At 37.8% G+C, this 18,541-nt stretch overlaps 1 protein-coding gene across 1 annotated transcript; it reads right to left on the bottom strand.

Moving 5' to 3' along the window:
• Positions 1-11,962: 11,962 nt before the first annotated feature.
• On the bottom strand, positions 11,963-16,530 carry LOC121304802 (potassium channel subfamily K member 13-like). Its single transcript, XM_041236194.1, has 2 exons — positions 16,086-16,530; positions 11,963-13,027 (listed from the first exon to the last, which is right to left on the bottom strand). Exons 1-2 carry the CDS (start codon positions 16,423-16,425, stop codon positions 12,135-12,137), a joined length of 1,233 nt encoding a protein of 410 aa, XP_041092128.1. The 5' UTR covers positions 16,426-16,530; the 3' UTR covers positions 11,963-12,134.
• Between the last annotated feature and the right edge of the window lie 2,011 nt (positions 16,531-18,541).

The raw sequence follows: 18,541 nt of genomic DNA, 5'->3' as shown, positions 1-18,541 counted from the left end.
AGTTCCGCCTCGCTACTACACAGTAGCCTCATCTGTACCGTATCACTCCGCGGGGTGACGTCATTCACCGATATAAACCCAGCCATTCAACAACCTTAGCTTATGGCATTAAATCATAGGTTTTGCAGTCTATCGACAGAAAAAAGGGTTGTATTTAAATTGTTTTAGGGAACGAGTTACTCGGTCAGCAATTATGTCTGACAGCGCACTATTTAGCTGTTGGGCGAATGGATATGCAAAAATCCCGGCGCAAAGCCCACCTTTGCCATAACGGAAAGGGTTTAATCACTTTTTATGTGGAGACGTTTGTATTTATGCGCTCAAAAAGTGTTGCTTATCGAGAGGTTTGTGCTTCGGGTTTGATTCTGTTTACATATATGATGTTAAGAAAAATATTTTTTGGTATTTTCAAACTGTTCGCATAAGTCAGTGGTCGCTTTAGTACGTGGACACTATTTTTTAAGGCGTAAGGTTACACGGAAAGGGTTTGTGTTCTAAGTTGCAGACATGAAAGATTGCTTCTTATTGGCTTAGAAGTGTCTCATAAAAAGAAAGAAGCTTCCTAATTGGCCGTTTCTTACCTGCAATGCGTCAAAAATTGGGTTAAACTGTTGCAGACGAAGAGAATTGCTGACAGCGTTGTTTATTAGTTATGATTGGCGTTGAAACATAATTAAAGTTTTATTGTTATGATGGCTTTATTTTTGTGTTGAAAATATAAAAAACGTAAAAGCAAAAAAAATAAATAAAGATACATATCTTGTTGACCAACGCGGATACATTGTGTTCCAGATGTGTTACTAAAGTGATGTCACTACGTTTGCAAATTGATGCAGATATTGATCAAAACAAACATTAAATAATTTTTACACTTGATATTAATCAAGAACATTCTTTAATATATTATATATATATAATATATATATATATATATATATATATATATATATATATATATATATATATATGCAACCAATAGCAAATAAATGAACAAAAATGTGTTTGAAAATATTGAGGAAGAAGTGAACAGAATTTTCTTTTAAAAATTCCCTGATGCTAAGATAATTTGATAATTTTCTAAAATGATAAAATGATAATTTGGACAGATGGCCTCCCCAAAAAAAGTATCTGATGGAGAAGCTGCTGAAATTAGTTATTTGTGTCGAGTTTAGATATTATAGATACATGATGGAGAAGATGCAAACATTTGAAGTCAGGAATTGATTTACTGTTGATGTTAAACGTTTTTGGAAATGTGCTCACTGAGACAGTTATTGAATCTTTCTTACTGATTATACAGCTATATATTAAAAGATAAATCTATATGAGCTCACACAGCTTAAAATGAATTAGTTACTGGAAATGGAATACAAAAACGTTTAGAAGATGGCAAATTTAAGGAGGAATTTAAACATATCAACAATTATTATTGGAACCAAGCAAAGTCAATGAAATGTAAATATTGGAAATTTATGAAATTTAAATTAAGATCCATGGCTATGAAAAAAAGGAAAGGCGATTTGAAAAGGCTAAAAGAAAATGACATTATAAAAGAAGTCATAAATCTGAGAATTAAACAAAATGTATGAGGAAAAAAGCCAAATGTGCATTTCTAAGACACAGAAGAAAGTGGAGGGAAAAAAATACTAAATATTTTTTTATAACCTAGAAAAAAAGAAACTCAGAACTAGCCTCTATTGGATAAATGGATATTAATGGTATGGTTACACAAAACACAAAAGAGATTTCTAAATATGTCTCAATTTTACCAGCATAATATACTTAATCTCAACAGAATTTTTAAATACATTTTTAAATTCAACCAAGGCAAATGCAAGAAAAACCAAGGAGTTTGTGCTAGTCTTTAATTCAACTGAGGACTCCTTGGAGGAAATCAAGAGTTCTAAGATATATATATATATATATATATTTATATATATATATATATATATATATATATATATATATATATATATATTAATAATACAGACTGCTTTAAACTTTTAAACAACTTATAATGAGGTGATATACACATACTGCATCATCAATATGACAATAAACACATACAAGTTATGTGCAGTGGAGCTGCAATTCCTTGTGCAAGTTCTTATTGGAGTTCAATATTTGGTTATCTAGATGGGAAGAAAGTTTGGAGCAATAGGTATTGTCTCACCACTAAGAGACATATCTTACATAATTGTTCATAGGATCTACCCTCCAAAAAAGTGTTGGCTAAGTTTAAAATTGACATAGATTCCAACTGTGCATCCTGTAATACTGAAAGAGAAACTGTGCTTCAAAATTTCTTTGGACTAATTTGCAGCATTATTTACTGAGACTGTTTGGTAAACAAATGAGATTTGATGGTGTTGATATTTTGTTTTATTTTTCAAAGGCGCATGACGTGAAACAGGACATTTTTTTTTAGAAAAGAAACATGCAAATCATTTTATTCTTGATGATGCTGGCATATTGACTGGAATTGCTAATCAAACAATATACAACGATCAGATCTGTTATATACTCAAATTACTTTTGATTCTTGCTCCATACAAATATTAAACCAAAAGTCTTGAATAACCCATACCCCTTATTAAATACAGAAAGCTTTTTGTCTCATTTTACAATCATATAGGAAACACAACCTACTCTGGACTTTATTGATAATGTAATTGTGTTCTCTAGGTCTGTACTGTGCTTATGGTAGTTTCACTAGTATGTAATGTAACCCAATTTTACCTTGTCGTAGTTCAGTATTGAATTACTCAGACATAGCCAGCCTTCATGTTACCATAGCAGCAATCTGTTCCTGAGCTGGTGGAAACCTGGCCACATACTGTATGAAAATACAAGCGTTTGAATTGATGCAGTGTGTGAGGGAGGTGAGGAGGGGAGTTCTCCAGTCAGGTCTATTAAGCAGGTCTGTAAATAGCTGTTCAATCTGTGCGTTTGCTCAAAATGTTAATGAATTGAATACCTTGCTTCCAGCTAGCTGTAAATGGGATAGATAATAAACTTGAAGCACCTGTCACATGTGGCACCCTCTCTGCTGGCTGATGCGTTTCTGAAGTTATTAAAGGTGGTCGTTTTATGTTCATCCCCTATATATTTTGCTTTGGCTCGGGGGCATTCCATAAGTCAGCACAGCAAATCAAAACAATAGAAGCAAAGCTAATGCCCCCTGTCAATACTATATCGTTCTCCATCTATAAAGTACATGCCTGAATATGCTCCCAAGCACTAAAGCACCAGGCAGAAGGAATATAAACAAGTAGTGTTGTGTGATGTGGTGCTGTAATCTGACTCCTGTGTGTGAGATGAGGTTAAACAGCACTTTAGTTATACATCTTTTGCATAACGGTTCTGTTGCATAAACAATATACAATCATTTCAACAGGTGGAATATACAGGCGATAAGTATATATATGTCCCTGCTTGAAGATGCATGATGCACAAAGTTCTTTGATATATTCATATGCATGTAAATTCATGTCAAGTATATTGAAGTTGTGAAGAACTGCCTGTTAGATTACTAGGGTACTCTGCTTGAAAAATTAGACACTAAATTTAATTTATATATATATATATATATATATATATATATATATATATATATATATATATATATATATATATATATATAAATACTTTAGGTATATACATATATATATTATAAGTACAGGGTAGTCGTCGCAGATACAAGTCGGTTTGCGGACAGGTTTGCCAAAACTAACAAAAACATAAAAGGAAATCCTGAAGCTGCAGTTCTAACTTCAGCCACTGGGCTACACTGTTTACCACAAAGATTACAATGTGTAGGTTGTTGGCTTTTATTTGCATATATCATTCCAGCCAGTGTACTTTAATGGGCATGAGTTCTATTGACAGATTGATAGATAGATAGACAGACAGACAGATGAATAGATAGATAGATAGATAGACAGACAGATGGACACAGACAGATAGATAGATTGATAGATTGATTGATTGATATCTGATTACTACCTGATCATTGTAACCTAGCTGCAGCACAGGAAGTGAATTTGTACCAGGAAGTATTTGCAACATTTACCTCAGCAGTGTTGTATTTATCTTCATGTCCCAAACTGAAGTGTATAAGAGAAGCAAAAAACAAACAAAATATCTTCAGAAAAAAAGGGGTGAGAAATTGACTCTTTAACCTGTGCCACAGGAACGAGAGAGAAGTTGACAAAGACTTCATGACAAAAAGTTGGTTTTATTTTACAATGTTCTACTGGACAGAGACCAGAGTATTTATTTGTCAAAGTGAAGAACTGGAAAATTACTAATAGCAAAAGGAGAAAGAGTTGTGTTATGCTACTGATAACAGCTTTAAAAGCACATTTAATATGCATTTGTCTTGAAGCCACTTATATGTTACTGAACAGCTGTTACAACATACATCTTTATATTTGCTTTACAAACTGTAAGCCGTAGTGCCTCTGGCCTAATCCTTTGTAATTCACATGGAGAGAAAGGAGCAAGCAGTATCCAGACACCAGAGAAGGCTATTACCTCACTTGGTTAAAAACATGGCAACACAAGCTGCTCATTGTTTTGTGCCTATTGGTTGAAAGTTTGTCTGGGAAAGAGACAAGCCTCAATACAGCACTGAGAGTGATGGCAACAGAGATGTAAAGAATTTGGGGTTAGGGCAGTGAAAAGTTTAAACATACACTTCATGTCATACAAGGGGGAATTCTGAAAAGGCCTCTAGCAGAATGTAAATCCCTTAACAAGTTGGGCCCTGTGACTTGAAAGAGCCAAACATTGCTAGTGTGTTATGTATTTGATCAGGTGACTTAATATAAAACAGAAAGCACCAGGATTTAGCAGTGTGTATTCCCTTGCCTCCTTTGTCACTCCATATTGTCCACTCCACCTCTTCCAGAAGAAGTCTTCTGTGGCACGCTGTCAGCTTGGAAGGAGATGAGGAGAGGTCTTCTGTTCACTGTGATGTCAGTTGCCATGGTGATTGATGCAACCCATCTGTTTGGATGCCTGTCAGTCAGCAGGAGAAGCTGGCGAATGACAGGAAAGAGGGACTTGAAGGGGTGGAGACAATTTCACATCTCCAGATGAAACGACCAAGGAAGTGCAGCTTGCAAGCAGAGGTTTCTTTACCCTCAGTTAAATCCGTCTCTGTTTGCAGCCCTTGCTTTGAGATTTGGTCATTTCACCTGGGGAGTAAAATTAACACTCACCGCTCCAGGGCCTTCTTTTCTGTCAGTAACCAACCAGCTGCTTCTTCAAATGACTGTGGCTTTGCAGCCAGCGAGATGCCCCCAAAGACAGTGACACGACCTGGGAAGACACAGGGGTCTGTTATCGCCTTGTTGGGCACATTTAAAAAGTAAGGTCTATTCAACTTGCCACTGCAATTGTTGTTGTTTTTGTTGTGCTTTATGTAAACAGCGATACAAGTGATCCATCAGTATCCAAGATACTTTTTTTAATATTGATTTTGAATTTGAATTGCCTGGAAAATTCTCCAGTTACCCAGCTGTATAACATAAATGACCAGCAGTATTGATGTTTCGATGTGAGCAAACACAGCTAGCAGGAAACGTCACAATCATTTATGAAAAATATGTATCACATTGGAGATGGAGCTATCATGCAATGATTTCTATTCTCAGTTGATATGAGAAAGGCCCAGTTGCTCCAATAGTGAGTTATTATCATTTATCCCTGTTTCTGCCTTGTAAAAAAAAAAAAAAAAAAAAAAGCTTATTGCTTCTCCTTAGTAGCACCCATTAACCAGCCCATCACAGTGCAATCGTGAGACTGATAATCAAATAAGCCTCAGTCTTGTACGTATAGTCTCACATTGATGATAAAAAAGCCTTTTGAACTTAGAGAAATATATAAGAATTGGAAACCAAATAACACAAATGATACATGGGTAAGAAAATGATTTAATCTGGTACGCTCCATTTATTCTACCTTTAAACAGGTATACTGTATCCCTTATAAAAATTTTCCATAGTGTCTTAAAGCATAGTGAAAGCATTGGGAAGTATTGTACAGACCAGAGAGGTTTAGTAAAGCATACTAAAAAAAGCAAAACCATAGTAATATATGGTAATAGTGTAGTAGAAGTACTGTTCAAATGTGCTGTGGTAAACTTTTATAAGGGAAATACACCCAGAGAGTTTCAAAACACAACACGGATTGAAATGCTGCTTTTTTAAGATCGCTTAGTGTATTTGTTTTTCATTTCAAAACTTTGAAGTGTTTTTTTTTTTTTTTTTTTATGTAATTTACATTTGAGAGTAAAATGCTTTGAAAATCAACACTAGTGGTTTTGGAACAATACAATCATAGCTGGAAGCACTCATAAAAATCATAAACCTCCTTTTTCATGATAAAATGACATAACTGAAGGCAGCTAGTTGGCACATCAGGCTAATTCACATCAAAGTGGAATAAGATGTACAATGAGAGCAAGGTAAGCACTGTAAAGCCCAGAGTGTTATGGTAAAGAATATTAAAAGCCATGGTATGCTATGGGAAATGCATAATATAACTATGCGAATAAACAAGAGGAAAATACCGTGCAAATTTATTATGGAAAACTGTAATCAGGAAAAGTCCATTGGGGTCTAAGAGCGTTCGAACGTCTAATTAGAACAATACAGGTTATTTTACAATGCTGAAGACATTATTATATGCTGATTTTCCAGACCCCTTCTCTTAATAATTTAAACAACACAGATATTTATATCAGCCACTGGTTAGATGCACTGAACAGATCTCTAGACTGAAGAGATTTCATTCTCTTAGCCTTACAACTCTATTAAACAAATGGTAAGGAGACCATGCCTTCCAGATCCTAGTTGCTGCTTGATCTCAAGACTTTTTCAGGTTGTGTCTTAAAGAATCGTAGCGATTCGGCATCAATATGGCTCACTCTCTGTGTAAAGAAATGTCTCCTTCCCTCCGTCCTAAATCGCTACTTAATTTCCAGCTGTGTCCTCTGGTCCTGCTTTTAAATGTTGTGCTTAGGCTAGTGTTACCTCCTTTTAAGATTTTAAAGAATCCAATGAAGTCTGCACTAATTCTTCTTCGTTCTAAAAAGATTCAGTCCCCCAAAACTTCAAAACCCTGTCATGGCATTAGTTTTTACCAGTACACACAATATTCAAAATCGCCTGTTTAAACGTCCCCTTGAAGCCACTTTTCATTATAACATCACAATAACATATTCTTGTCAAGCGCTAGGCTGCACATCAAGGATTTTAGTCACAAACACCAATTTGCTCCCTTGGGGGAGTGCCTCTGTACATAATCTCAGGACCATTGAAAAAGCCATTACAATGTTCATTGTATATTTTCATCTGAAGCCAATTTGGGGGTCTGGATCGCTGGAGTAATTTCATCACAAATCACGCAATCAGGTTTCTATCTACAGAGGAGCGCTTGTTCAACACTCCGAGGGCGCCTGCTGATTTCTGTAGGGCTCTTTTTTGACCCCCCCCCCCCCCCCCCCCCTCCCCCCCCATGGTAGCCAAGGAGCCAAGGTTCCTCTGATATCGGTCTCAACATTACATGATGTGATTGAAACGGAGAACTTAATGGGCTCAGATGATGAAAGGTTGCCACCAGCACAACCTTTATTGCCACTGATTACAGGAATGGACTACTGCCAACGGGTGGTCGTGTTGGCATACTCGTAGTAAGACTCTTATCCATTGGTACGTGTTTGGTTAATTTTATGAGCATCATAGTAGATAGCTTGAACTGTGTGTGTGTGTGTGTACATACATATATCTATATATATATATGTGTGTACGTATGTACATATATATATATAATATAAACGTATATACATATATATATATAATATATATATATATATATATATATATATATATATATATATATATATATATATATATATATATATTACTAAAAAGAATTGGGTGAGGGACTATGACCAATGCCTCACAGCTTTGCAAGTACCCTCCAATGCACATGATATATGTAAGTACACAATTCTATCAGAAAAGGGTTAGTGTTAGAATTAGGATTGGGGTTTGGATTATGATCATTTCTTCTAGAATTATTATACAACAAAAGTTCCTTAATATTGAAATGCTTACCTGAAAAAAGTAAATGCTGTCCATCTCTTAAAGTAATTTGTGAATTATCAAACAAAATAAAAATATAAATAAATGTAATAACTGCAGACACGTGAAATGTCCTCTTCTTGTTCTGGACAGAGCGATCTTTAGCAGAAATATTTCCAATCTTTGATGCAGCTGCTGTGTTTTTTTGTTAGAGATGTTTTAAAGAAATTGTGCAATCACCTTAAGATTGCCATTGCTGTGGGTGACCCTGAATTGGAAGCTTGCTGAAGCTATTGTGATGTCACTATTAACCACACCTCTCTGTGCTTTACGACGCTTCCCTATGCTTTACTAGACCTCTCTGTACTTTATGATGCTTCCCTATGCTTTACCAGACCTCTCTGTGCTTTACAATGCTTCCCTATGCTTTATCAGACCTCTCTGTGCTTTACAATGCTTCCCTATGCTTTACCCGACCTCTCTGTGCTTTACGATGCTTCCCTATGCTTCACCATACCTCTCTGTGCTTTACGATGCTTCCGTATGCTTTACTAGACCTCTCTGTGCTTTATGATGGTTCCCTATGCTTTACCAGACCTCTCTGTGCTTTACGACGCTTCTCTATGCTTTACCAGACCTCTCTGTGCTTTATGATACTTCCCTATGCTTTACCAGACCTCTCTGTGCTTTACGATGCTTCCCTATGCTTTACACCTCTTTGAGCTTTACAATGCTTACCTTTGCTTTACTGTGCTTTATTACAATTTGCTTTTCTTTTACTATGGGAAACTTCTATAAGGGCTGAAAAGCATGTGAGTCATCAGCAGAAGCAGCTGGTTGGTTACTTACAAGAGAGAAATGACCATAGAAGTGTAAGCCCAACAGAAAGGAAGACCTACAAACCTCTTTAACTGACTTTGTCTCTTCAAACGAAAACACATTTTCTAAAACTGGCTGTTTGGGGCTGTGGTAACAGGTGGCAAATGGGATGTTCTTTTGTTTATTGTTTTCCTTTGTTTGGTTTAGTTTCAATTCTCATTAAAATAATAACAACATAATTGCAAATTTCTCTGTGCGTCATCGCGCATCACTGGACTTTGTTATTTTCACCCTTGTTCATCACACATCTGTTTCTGCTGCTCCCGATTCAGGATTGCTGAGGGTCCAGATATCTTTCAAATCTACACATTCTAAACCTAGATAAGAAATAGAAGACCACAACAGATACGACTTATTCAGTGATGGACCTAAATACTGCCACTCTTTAACTTTGTGTACATGGTGGTATTAAGATCTGCTACGGTTTAAATCATTAAAATTGACCCAATTATCTTAAAGCGAATAGCCAGTATCTTAAATAATTACATACACCTTATCTGTTGTACACATCCACTGGTTACATAGGTCTCAAGTGTCCAGTTTTCAAAAGCAAACACAAAATATGTTATTATAGTATACATGTATTTTTATTATAAAACATGGTATCTGGTACTACAATAAATCTCTGTTTGCAAGCCATTCATTCAGTCAGTGTTGCACTTGCTTGGTAATTTCGCATGGAGGGTGAACATGTCCCACACACCTTCGATGGCTTCTTCACTGTCAATAACCAATCCGCTGCTTCCCCTGTTGACTGCCATGCTTCCAGCCAGTAACATGCTTTGACCTGAAGTAAAATGATCCAGGAAGTGCTTAACAGTGTCCCCTCACTTTCTAAAGGCTGCCTTAGAGAATAGAGCGGGAATAGAACTGGGATAAGAATTGAGGAGGGGGGGGGGGGGGGGGGGGGCGTTTGCAGTTTGCTATATCTTTAAGAAAAATGGATAGAGTACTTTTCCATGAAATTCATGTGTCCAGTGAATTTAAGGCAGTCTTAATTTCTCTATGAAACAGAATTAAAGAGAACAGAAAAACAATATCAGGGGGACTGTATATTCCCCCTGATATTTAACAAACTTTTTTTTTTACCTCTTTTAAAAAACAATTTTGTTAATATATTCTATATTATATATATATATATATATAATATATATATATATATATATATATATATATATATATATATATATATATATATATGATTTGATATAGATTAGCATGATTTTTAAAATATTTAAATGGAAAACTGTGTTTACAGAGTTAAAAGTTTTTAAGAACAGCAACAGACAAACACAAACATGTGCTTTTTATCTTTTATTGCTGTTGAGGAGACGGTGCTTCAGTCTCGGGCTGGGTCCGAAACACGACCCAGGCAACACAAAAAAAAAACCTTTCTTTTTTTTTTTTTTTTTTTTTAGCCCATTGCAATTGTTTGCTTCTTAACAATGTGAAAAAGAAAGATTATGCAGGCTCCGTAGACACGTATCTCAATTTAAATTTATCTTGCAGAAATTGTGTCCATCACAAAGACAATTTCTGCCTTCTACACAAGCAGATCCCTACCCTGCTCCAACAGAAGCAGTAATTGGGGTAGGGCTCCATTGGTATTCTGTCTCCTAGCAACCTTAAGGAGACTCATGATTCCATAATCTCATCCTCAAAGCTACGCTGATGGCTATGAATATTATAGCACATTTTTTACACTTCTTCCCAAGATTTACCATCAAAATACAGCTGAACAGTTCCTGTTGTTAATATGTTTTCTATTGTGTATTGTGTTGCCCCCGCCCCCCAACTCTGAGAATGCATGTAGTCTAAAATGTTTGTCAAAAAACTTCCACAAATGTTGTGCTTTTTAGTTATGAATGAACTACTAGTTGCTTGAAAAGTTGCTTCCTGTTGCAATGGCTTTCACTGTTCAAAATAGCGTTTCCTCGTGAGTCGTGCTGAGTCTTTCTTTGGCCTTGATCATTGCTTGGCACTGTCTGTCTTGGCATATCAGTGACCTTGGGAATTAGTATAACCATTAAATAATAAATCTTTGAGCATTTTGAAGAGTGACTATATTACAGAGACAACAGCATCTAATTACATTTTATCTTCTATATTATTGTAATCGTGGTTCAGCACAAAATACATATTCAGAAAGACAGGTGGTCGCTGGTCTCTATGTCAAGTTTACATGAAAGGAAGAGAGAAAGGCAGTTATGACTGAACACAGCTGCCTAAAGTGAGCTCAAAGCTCCTGAAATCTGACTCCTTTACCCAATGGTCTTCAATGGCAATGCAGGGCACCACAACTGCAATGGTTCTGTACTACGAGCAGACGTACACTAGGGCAGGTAGAAGTGTATACCACTGGTAGCATGATACGGTGGTAAAATTTCCATATGTAATCCACTGTAGTACCATGGTACTCCATCAGTACTTTTGTGCTACCATATCAGGACCACTGTGCAAGAAAAATAAATGAAAGCTATTTTCTCTTAATGGAATCAAGGAGAGGCAATTGCACTGGCTCCAGTGAGGCACTTCACTTCATAGATCTGCAACCTCAGCTTCTCATCAATCCCTCCCTGATCTATCCTCGCTAGTCTCAGCCTGTTTTTTATTCATGACAGCCACTTCTGGAGAAGCCATTGTGCATCAATTACAGCTCTTCTAATGACTGACTCGAGTTTGTACAGTATTTGAACCCTTGGCAGTAACCAATCAATCCTTTCCTAATCTTTAGGGTTATCTATCCATGGGTTGCCTAGCCATGTTATTAATACTGAATCGTTGGGATCTTTTTAGACTTGACAACGTTTTGACATGGGTCTCTTCTCATTCTGATGTCTTAACAGCGCTACTTTTGGCTGGTTGGATATTCACAATAACCATGGATTCAGAGCATCGGGAGAACCTGGGGTTCTCTACTATCTTGGCAGACTTTCTGTCGCCTTCATGGCCTTTCCCATAAGTCTTGTCATTGACTCTTATCTCCCTATCCTTGTCTTTAAGCTATCTATCCACGTCAGTCCCATCCAGTTGGCTATTCATGACAGCCAAGGCCTTTGTGCAGGCTGTTACTCTGTTTCCATGGCAGGTTTTCTTTCACCTTCCTGAACTTTTAAAAGAACCTCAGTTGCCTATCCTTTGGCTTCTCAGATACCTCTCAGCTTATCTATCCACACTGGTCTCTGCCAGCCGGTTATTCATGATTGCCAGGGCCCCAATTCCCCCGGAGAAGCCGTTGTGCCGAGCGTAACTCGGCCGGGGGCCACCGTTGGCCGTCTCGTACAGCTGCTTCTGCATGATAGCCAGGGAGACCTTATTGGATGCTATAAAGTCTTTGACGGATATCATCTCTCCAGACATGCGGCGACCGTCTGTCTCGCTGTCGCAGACGGTATCCACAGAGACATCATTCCGCCGGCTCTTGATTTGCGCTGGATTCACAGCATTGCGGTGGTGCCGGAGGTGCTTCCGCCTGCAGTGACGGCAACAGCGGCAGTCCAGCTTTTTCAAGATCCAGTTCAGGGTTTGCTTGATGATAATGGAAATCACATTAAAGAGGGAGTAGATACAACAGACACCCATCAGGATGAACAGGCAGTTGCCGAAGCGGTAGGCTCCCTGATTCACATAGTACTCCTTCTGCCCGCTGACTAGGTCCCCAAAGCCAATGGTACTGAATGCTACGAAGCAGAAGTAGAACGAGTCAAAGTAACCCCATTCCTCCATGACAGTGTACATGGCAGAGGCACAGCAGGCGATCAGCAAAGCAGCCACCCCCAGAATCAGCATGACGTAGTAGACCGAGGGTTTCCAGCCCTCCAGACTGTCCGACTCCCCTGCTGACGTGCCTGAGCCGCGTCGGTGGTCCGAGGGCATGAGGACCCCCGTGCGTCTCAGCTGCCTCTCATGGAACCATCTCATGATGTAGGCCAGCATGGTGATGATGCGTTCCAGGAAGAGGTTGAAGAAGAGGATGGTGGCCGCACAGCCGATCAGCCCGTAGAAGATTAGGAAGACTTTTCCCCCAATGGTGGCCGGAGTCGTCATGCCGAAACCTGGAAAGACAAACAGCGGAATCGTTAGGAGAAAAGCAGGGAGGGAGATTTGTAACTCCTGTAGAATTAACTGCTACAGCTGTGGCCAAAAGTTTAGCATCCCCTAGAATTTTAGGATTGAGACATAATTACCAAAAAAAAAAAAAAAAAAAAAAAAAACTATATTAATTTTTTTGAGATCTTTTATTCAACATCATGTAATCAAATAAACTACATAATGATGTTGTAAAAATCTACTGGACTCCACAATAGAAGAGTATTTTGAATTTGTCAGTTTTTTGTTAACTATATGGAAAACTACAATGCATTATGTAATTCAGTATGTTAGCATAATATTATTCAGCAGGTTTCATTTGACTTTATGAAGAAAAAATTGTTAATTTCATAGTCATATGACCAGCATCAAGATTTGTTTTTTAACATTGAGGTTCCTTGCACCTGTCTCTGTTCTTTAAAAGATGCAGGATTACAAGAAATGTAAAAACCTAAACTGGTGAAACAGGAGCCATATCGTCATCCTGGTTGGACTAAAATAATAGAAATGCATTTGGAAGACTTTCTATGCTGTGTAAATGTATTGCACTAATGTATGAGATACAGAGGTTGATCAGTAATGCACCAGAGCAGATTTTGCAGTATACTCTTCACTAGAAAACAATCACTGATTGCAGCTATAAAAACCAACTGCATTGAAAAGGCAACTTTAGGCTGTGTGATAAGGAAGGTGTGCAGCATTGTTAATTTATATTTAAAATGTCTGAATTACATTTAACTGTATTATGTTTTCCTGTGTTTGCTCATTAGGATACATGCGGCTGAAGACTATCACAGGATGTGAAGTGTTTGCCTAGGTCTGATACAACAGTCATTCGAGTTTATTACCATCATTAATGTTGGTCACCTGGTAACAGGTGTTATCTCAGGTGGGAGAGACGGGGCGTTTAACAGAAAGGATTAATGTACATTATATTTTATAACTTCATATAATCCATCAAAATATAATGGACATTAACCCTTTCCTTCAATTACTTAGTATACAGTACTGCATTAGGCTTTGCAAAGCATTTTCACTGATTTATCAAAACTTCCCAGTCATTACTTTTTACTTTGTCTTTTTATTGCAAATATGTAAATATTCAATCACTGGAGCAACTCCTGAAACATTCAAGCAAACATCATGTTCATATTCATTCGTACTGCATAACAGAATGTTTTAATGACTGGATCAAAAAGAACCAAAGGAAACCAATGATCTCTCAAAGAAATGGCACACGTTGTCCTGCTGTAGTCCTTCATTGAGTTCTGAACCCATATCATGTTCGTTTACTGATTGTTTTTCATTAACATGACTGGAGGTGGTGTCACGTTTACGTTTCTACTTGAAGCTACAAAAACAGTGTTAGGAGAAGATAATAATAACTTTTTTTAAAATTTTATTACAATTATTTTTGTTCTTACCTTTTCTAGAAACCAGAATAAAATATTCACAACACAGCACTTTGTTATTATTTAAGACCTGTAATTGTCATTAGTAAGCAAATTATGCATTATTGGAATTTAATACATCAATTTAATCTGGGGTTTTTCAGATATATGTAAAAACGTGTGACATAAAGGTAAATGTATGGACAGAAACCCCCATATATCCTTGGAATAATATAATTTATATAATATACTAAACAATGTTACTTCCAAGTTATAATGTCAATTGTGATATAGATATGACCGCTTCCACTATATCCCCTAGGATAAGAACACTAAATAAAGCACAAGCCAAACTATTTTCCTGCCTGGCTTCTTACAGTTTTTTGCTTAGGATTCTGAAAATGTATTTAATGCTTCCATCTGGGGAACAGGTCAGTGTCGATGGACGTCCTCCGATCTGACGACCGAGCCGATTGCCTCTTTCCATCCAGGAGCTTGAGAGCAGAAGTGGGAGAGCTCGCCTCTGGAGGAAAAGGATCAGTCCTGGAGTTGTCCGCTTGAGCTCAGCCAGTACAGTCCACTAAAGCCAGAGCCAAAGCCTGCTTTTAACAGGTGCACGTGAATCATTGTAAACATGTATTTAACTACAGTGTCCTGTTTATTTTCATACAGAAAAACAACTAGGTGATTATGTCTCAGTACTTCATTGTATCCACCTTCAGTAAACTGGACACGTGGATATGCCCTTGCCCGTTACTTCATGAATACATTAATGCAGTGCTTTCTTAACAAAAGTCCTTAGTACAGAAACCGTTTAAAAATGCTTATAAATACCCTACAATAGCTTCCCTAGCCCAGCTAATCTCTCCGCGTTCCCAGTCTTTTCATACAGCTCTCTGCTTTGTTCTGTACCAGGTGTTTGCTGCACAGTTGACTACAGAAATAGACTTCTGTTTTTCTAATTAAGAAAGTTGACTACTGAGCTGCAGCATTGAACAGCCTGGGGAAGCAGCTAATAAGATTGTAATATTTACAGCGGTAAAAAACTAGTGGTATTCTGAGGCAAAGGAGAGAATTCTCAGTGGATATGAAGTCAATTTTACTTGAGAATATACACCAGCACACACTTATATAACTCCATTATCCAGAAATACAGCAACCTGATGCCATTGTTTTCTATGGAGGTCAGCTGTTCTGTTATTACTCAATAATGCACAGCAAATAAACCACGGCTGACAAAGCACTAATTAAAGGCACCTGTTCTAAAACCACTGCTTACTGATGAAACGCTTCACACAGACTCTCCAGCCTCTTTCAGTGGACAACAGTGATTATTTCAGACAAACACAAGTAAATAAACAAATAACCTATTACCCTTTATAACAGTCTGCCATAGCAAATGCATTGCAAAATAATATTAATATAAAAAAAAAAAAAAAAAAAAAAAACATAGTGAAACCTGGTAAAGCATAGGTAACCATTGTACAGCCCAGGCAGGGGTAGAGGACACCTCAAAGCATTTAGTCTTTATAATAGTGCAGCCATATTAGGTCAAAGGCCAAAAGCATTTCCATCCTGTACATATTCTTCAGATGGTGAGGGCAATGCAAGAAAAAAAAAAAAAGGCTCTTACCTATAGTGGACACCACTGTTCCAACAAAGTAGAAAGCCCCAGGGAAATCCCAGCGTGGTCTGAGCGCATCGACACGGACCCCGTACACATTGGCCTCCTCGTAGGTCCTGAGAAAGGCCTTCAGGTCCTCCGCGCTGATGCCGTGCGTCTCTGTGAAGTTGTGCAGATGCTGGGTCCACAGCTTCTTTGCCCTCAGCTCTGTCGGGTGCTCGATGGCAGAGAAGACGGCAGCCCCGCACAGTAGGTACAGCAGGATGAGCGTCGCCAGCAGGCCGAAGCGAGCGTTGTCTTCATTGAGATGCAGGACCGCGCAGCAGCCTTCATCCCCCCTTCTCGCCATGCTCCAGGAAGGGCTGCAATGCGAGAAGTAGTCTTGCTACTAAAATTAAAAACTGCTGCGGGACCAAGCTAAACAGAGTTACAGCAACCCTAGTCTGTGGTACTGTAGAAGAACATTTCTAAATTTGATTAGTCAGCTGTTAATTGTATCCCCCAGGTGGTATTAGTGCTGTAGACTTCAAGGAAAGCTATCCCCAGCGCTGCAGAGAATGTGTACTTCCATGCAAGACTATCCACACATCCTTTAAGAAAGCTATTTAAACAATATCCATCATTGCTGGTATTTTTACTATATAACAATAGGACTGAAGTATTATTTTTTGTATGGTCATACTAAAAAATGCAATATTCTAATGTATGCAAGCACAGCTGCTCTTTTAACATGCAAGTAATAAAGATTTGTTTCAAGGATAGCTTTTGTAAATCTCACTTTCAATCTGCTATTCTTCTGGGCTTCTCGTTGCAATGTCAATATAGGAATGGACTTGCAAAGTAACGCCACATCTATTTGAAAGCCACATCAATTGAATTGTATTGTACATGGATGAATAAGACCCAACAAGCCAGCATGGTATCTGCCAGTGTTAAACAGGCAGAAAGCTCTCACCTGAAGCGTGTAATATCTCTTGCGCTTTTGTTAATTTGACGTGGAAAGATCAGTGATGTTCAACAGCTTCTGTTGTGTTAGTAAACTTCAAGAGCAAGAGAACAATCTTCCTCTTTCACAGATGCATGCTGTTATTCGCGAAGAGGATGATTTCGAGTTGGCTGAGAGCTCCACAAAAACTATGGGCAGAAAGGTGATTTAGACTACCCCCCCCCCAAAAAAATTCAGAAGCCTTATAATAGAGTAAAGAAAAAAAGCAATTTGTGTGCAAGTCTATCAGAGGTGGTTCATAGGTTTATAGTCATTGGAAAGCAGTTCTCCAAATCATTAACAAAACACTATTGAGAGTAACATAGATGAACCAAACTGAACTCCAGAAAGTTACTGAAATGAGAACGAGGAAATAAATAAACAAAAATGTACATATAAGCAAATAAAATGTCTCAAAAGACGAAAACATGTATCCCATTCAGCTCTGCTAGTGGAGACATTATTTATCTTAACTGGTTACCGCATCGAGTCCTTTATAAGATTATATGTCTCCAGGAATCGTGAGGTTTTTTTAATATAAGAATGCCGCTTCTTTTCCCATGTGGAATTGATAATACAGCTGGAGAGATATTCCTTTGTCAGCAGTGGTCTGCAGCATACATCTAAGCTGCAATAAATCCAGTTCCTGGGGCTCTTTAGACAGTACGGTCCTTGGGCCAGCTTCTGAACCGGGATGTGAAGAGACTATCCGAGCCTTCTGTTCCTGTTCTTGCAGTACTCGATTGTTCCATTAGCACCCAGTTCGCAGCACTGCAAGCTTGTATCTGCTGAACAGAGACACGGGTATTGTTGGTCAGCTAGGCTCATCATCCCTGGATCCTTCACATTAAGAGCACCTGTAAACGAGTCATACCATTAATACCATTGATGGTTTCCATAGAAATCAAAAGCACAAGTGTCTGCTGCATCGGTGATCCTCCAGAGTACAATTTGACAGTAATTAACCTTGATGCAGCTAATCCTGGGATTTATCATGCTTACATGAGTGTCTGTGAATACAATTTCACCCGAGCATCTGTCTACATGCTTGTCTGTCTGCACACTACATGGTCACTTTATTAGGACCTGTACCTAATATCTGCCTGGACCCCCCTTTGCCCTAATCATGCTGCATGGTGCACAGCTACAGCCAAGAGCTTTGCATCACTTCTATAGAATGAACTTGTTTTGCTTCATAAAGTCGAAAGAAACCTGCTGAATAATGTTATGTTAACATATTGAATTGCATACCAATTTGTAGTTTTCCATATACTTAACAAAAAAACTGACAAATTAAAAAATGTGACATTCTGCTATCTAATAGTAGTAATACTGTACTACTATTACTGGGCGATATCATTTTGTAGTTTAGTTGATTACATGATGTTCAATAAAAGATCTAAATTATGTTCATATAGTGTTTTTGTTTGTTTTTTGTTTTTCCAATGATATCTCAATCCAGAACAGCTTTATGAATAGG

The sequence above is a fragment of the Polyodon spathula genome, chromosome 40, assembly GCF_017654505.1.
Source record: "Polyodon spathula isolate WHYD16114869_AA chromosome 40, ASM1765450v1, whole genome shotgun sequence".
In the NCBI taxonomy this organism is placed as follows: Eukaryota; Metazoa; Chordata; class Actinopteri; order Acipenseriformes; family Polyodontidae; genus Polyodon; species Polyodon spathula.
This window is presented reverse-complemented; position numbering and strand designations above follow the sequence as displayed.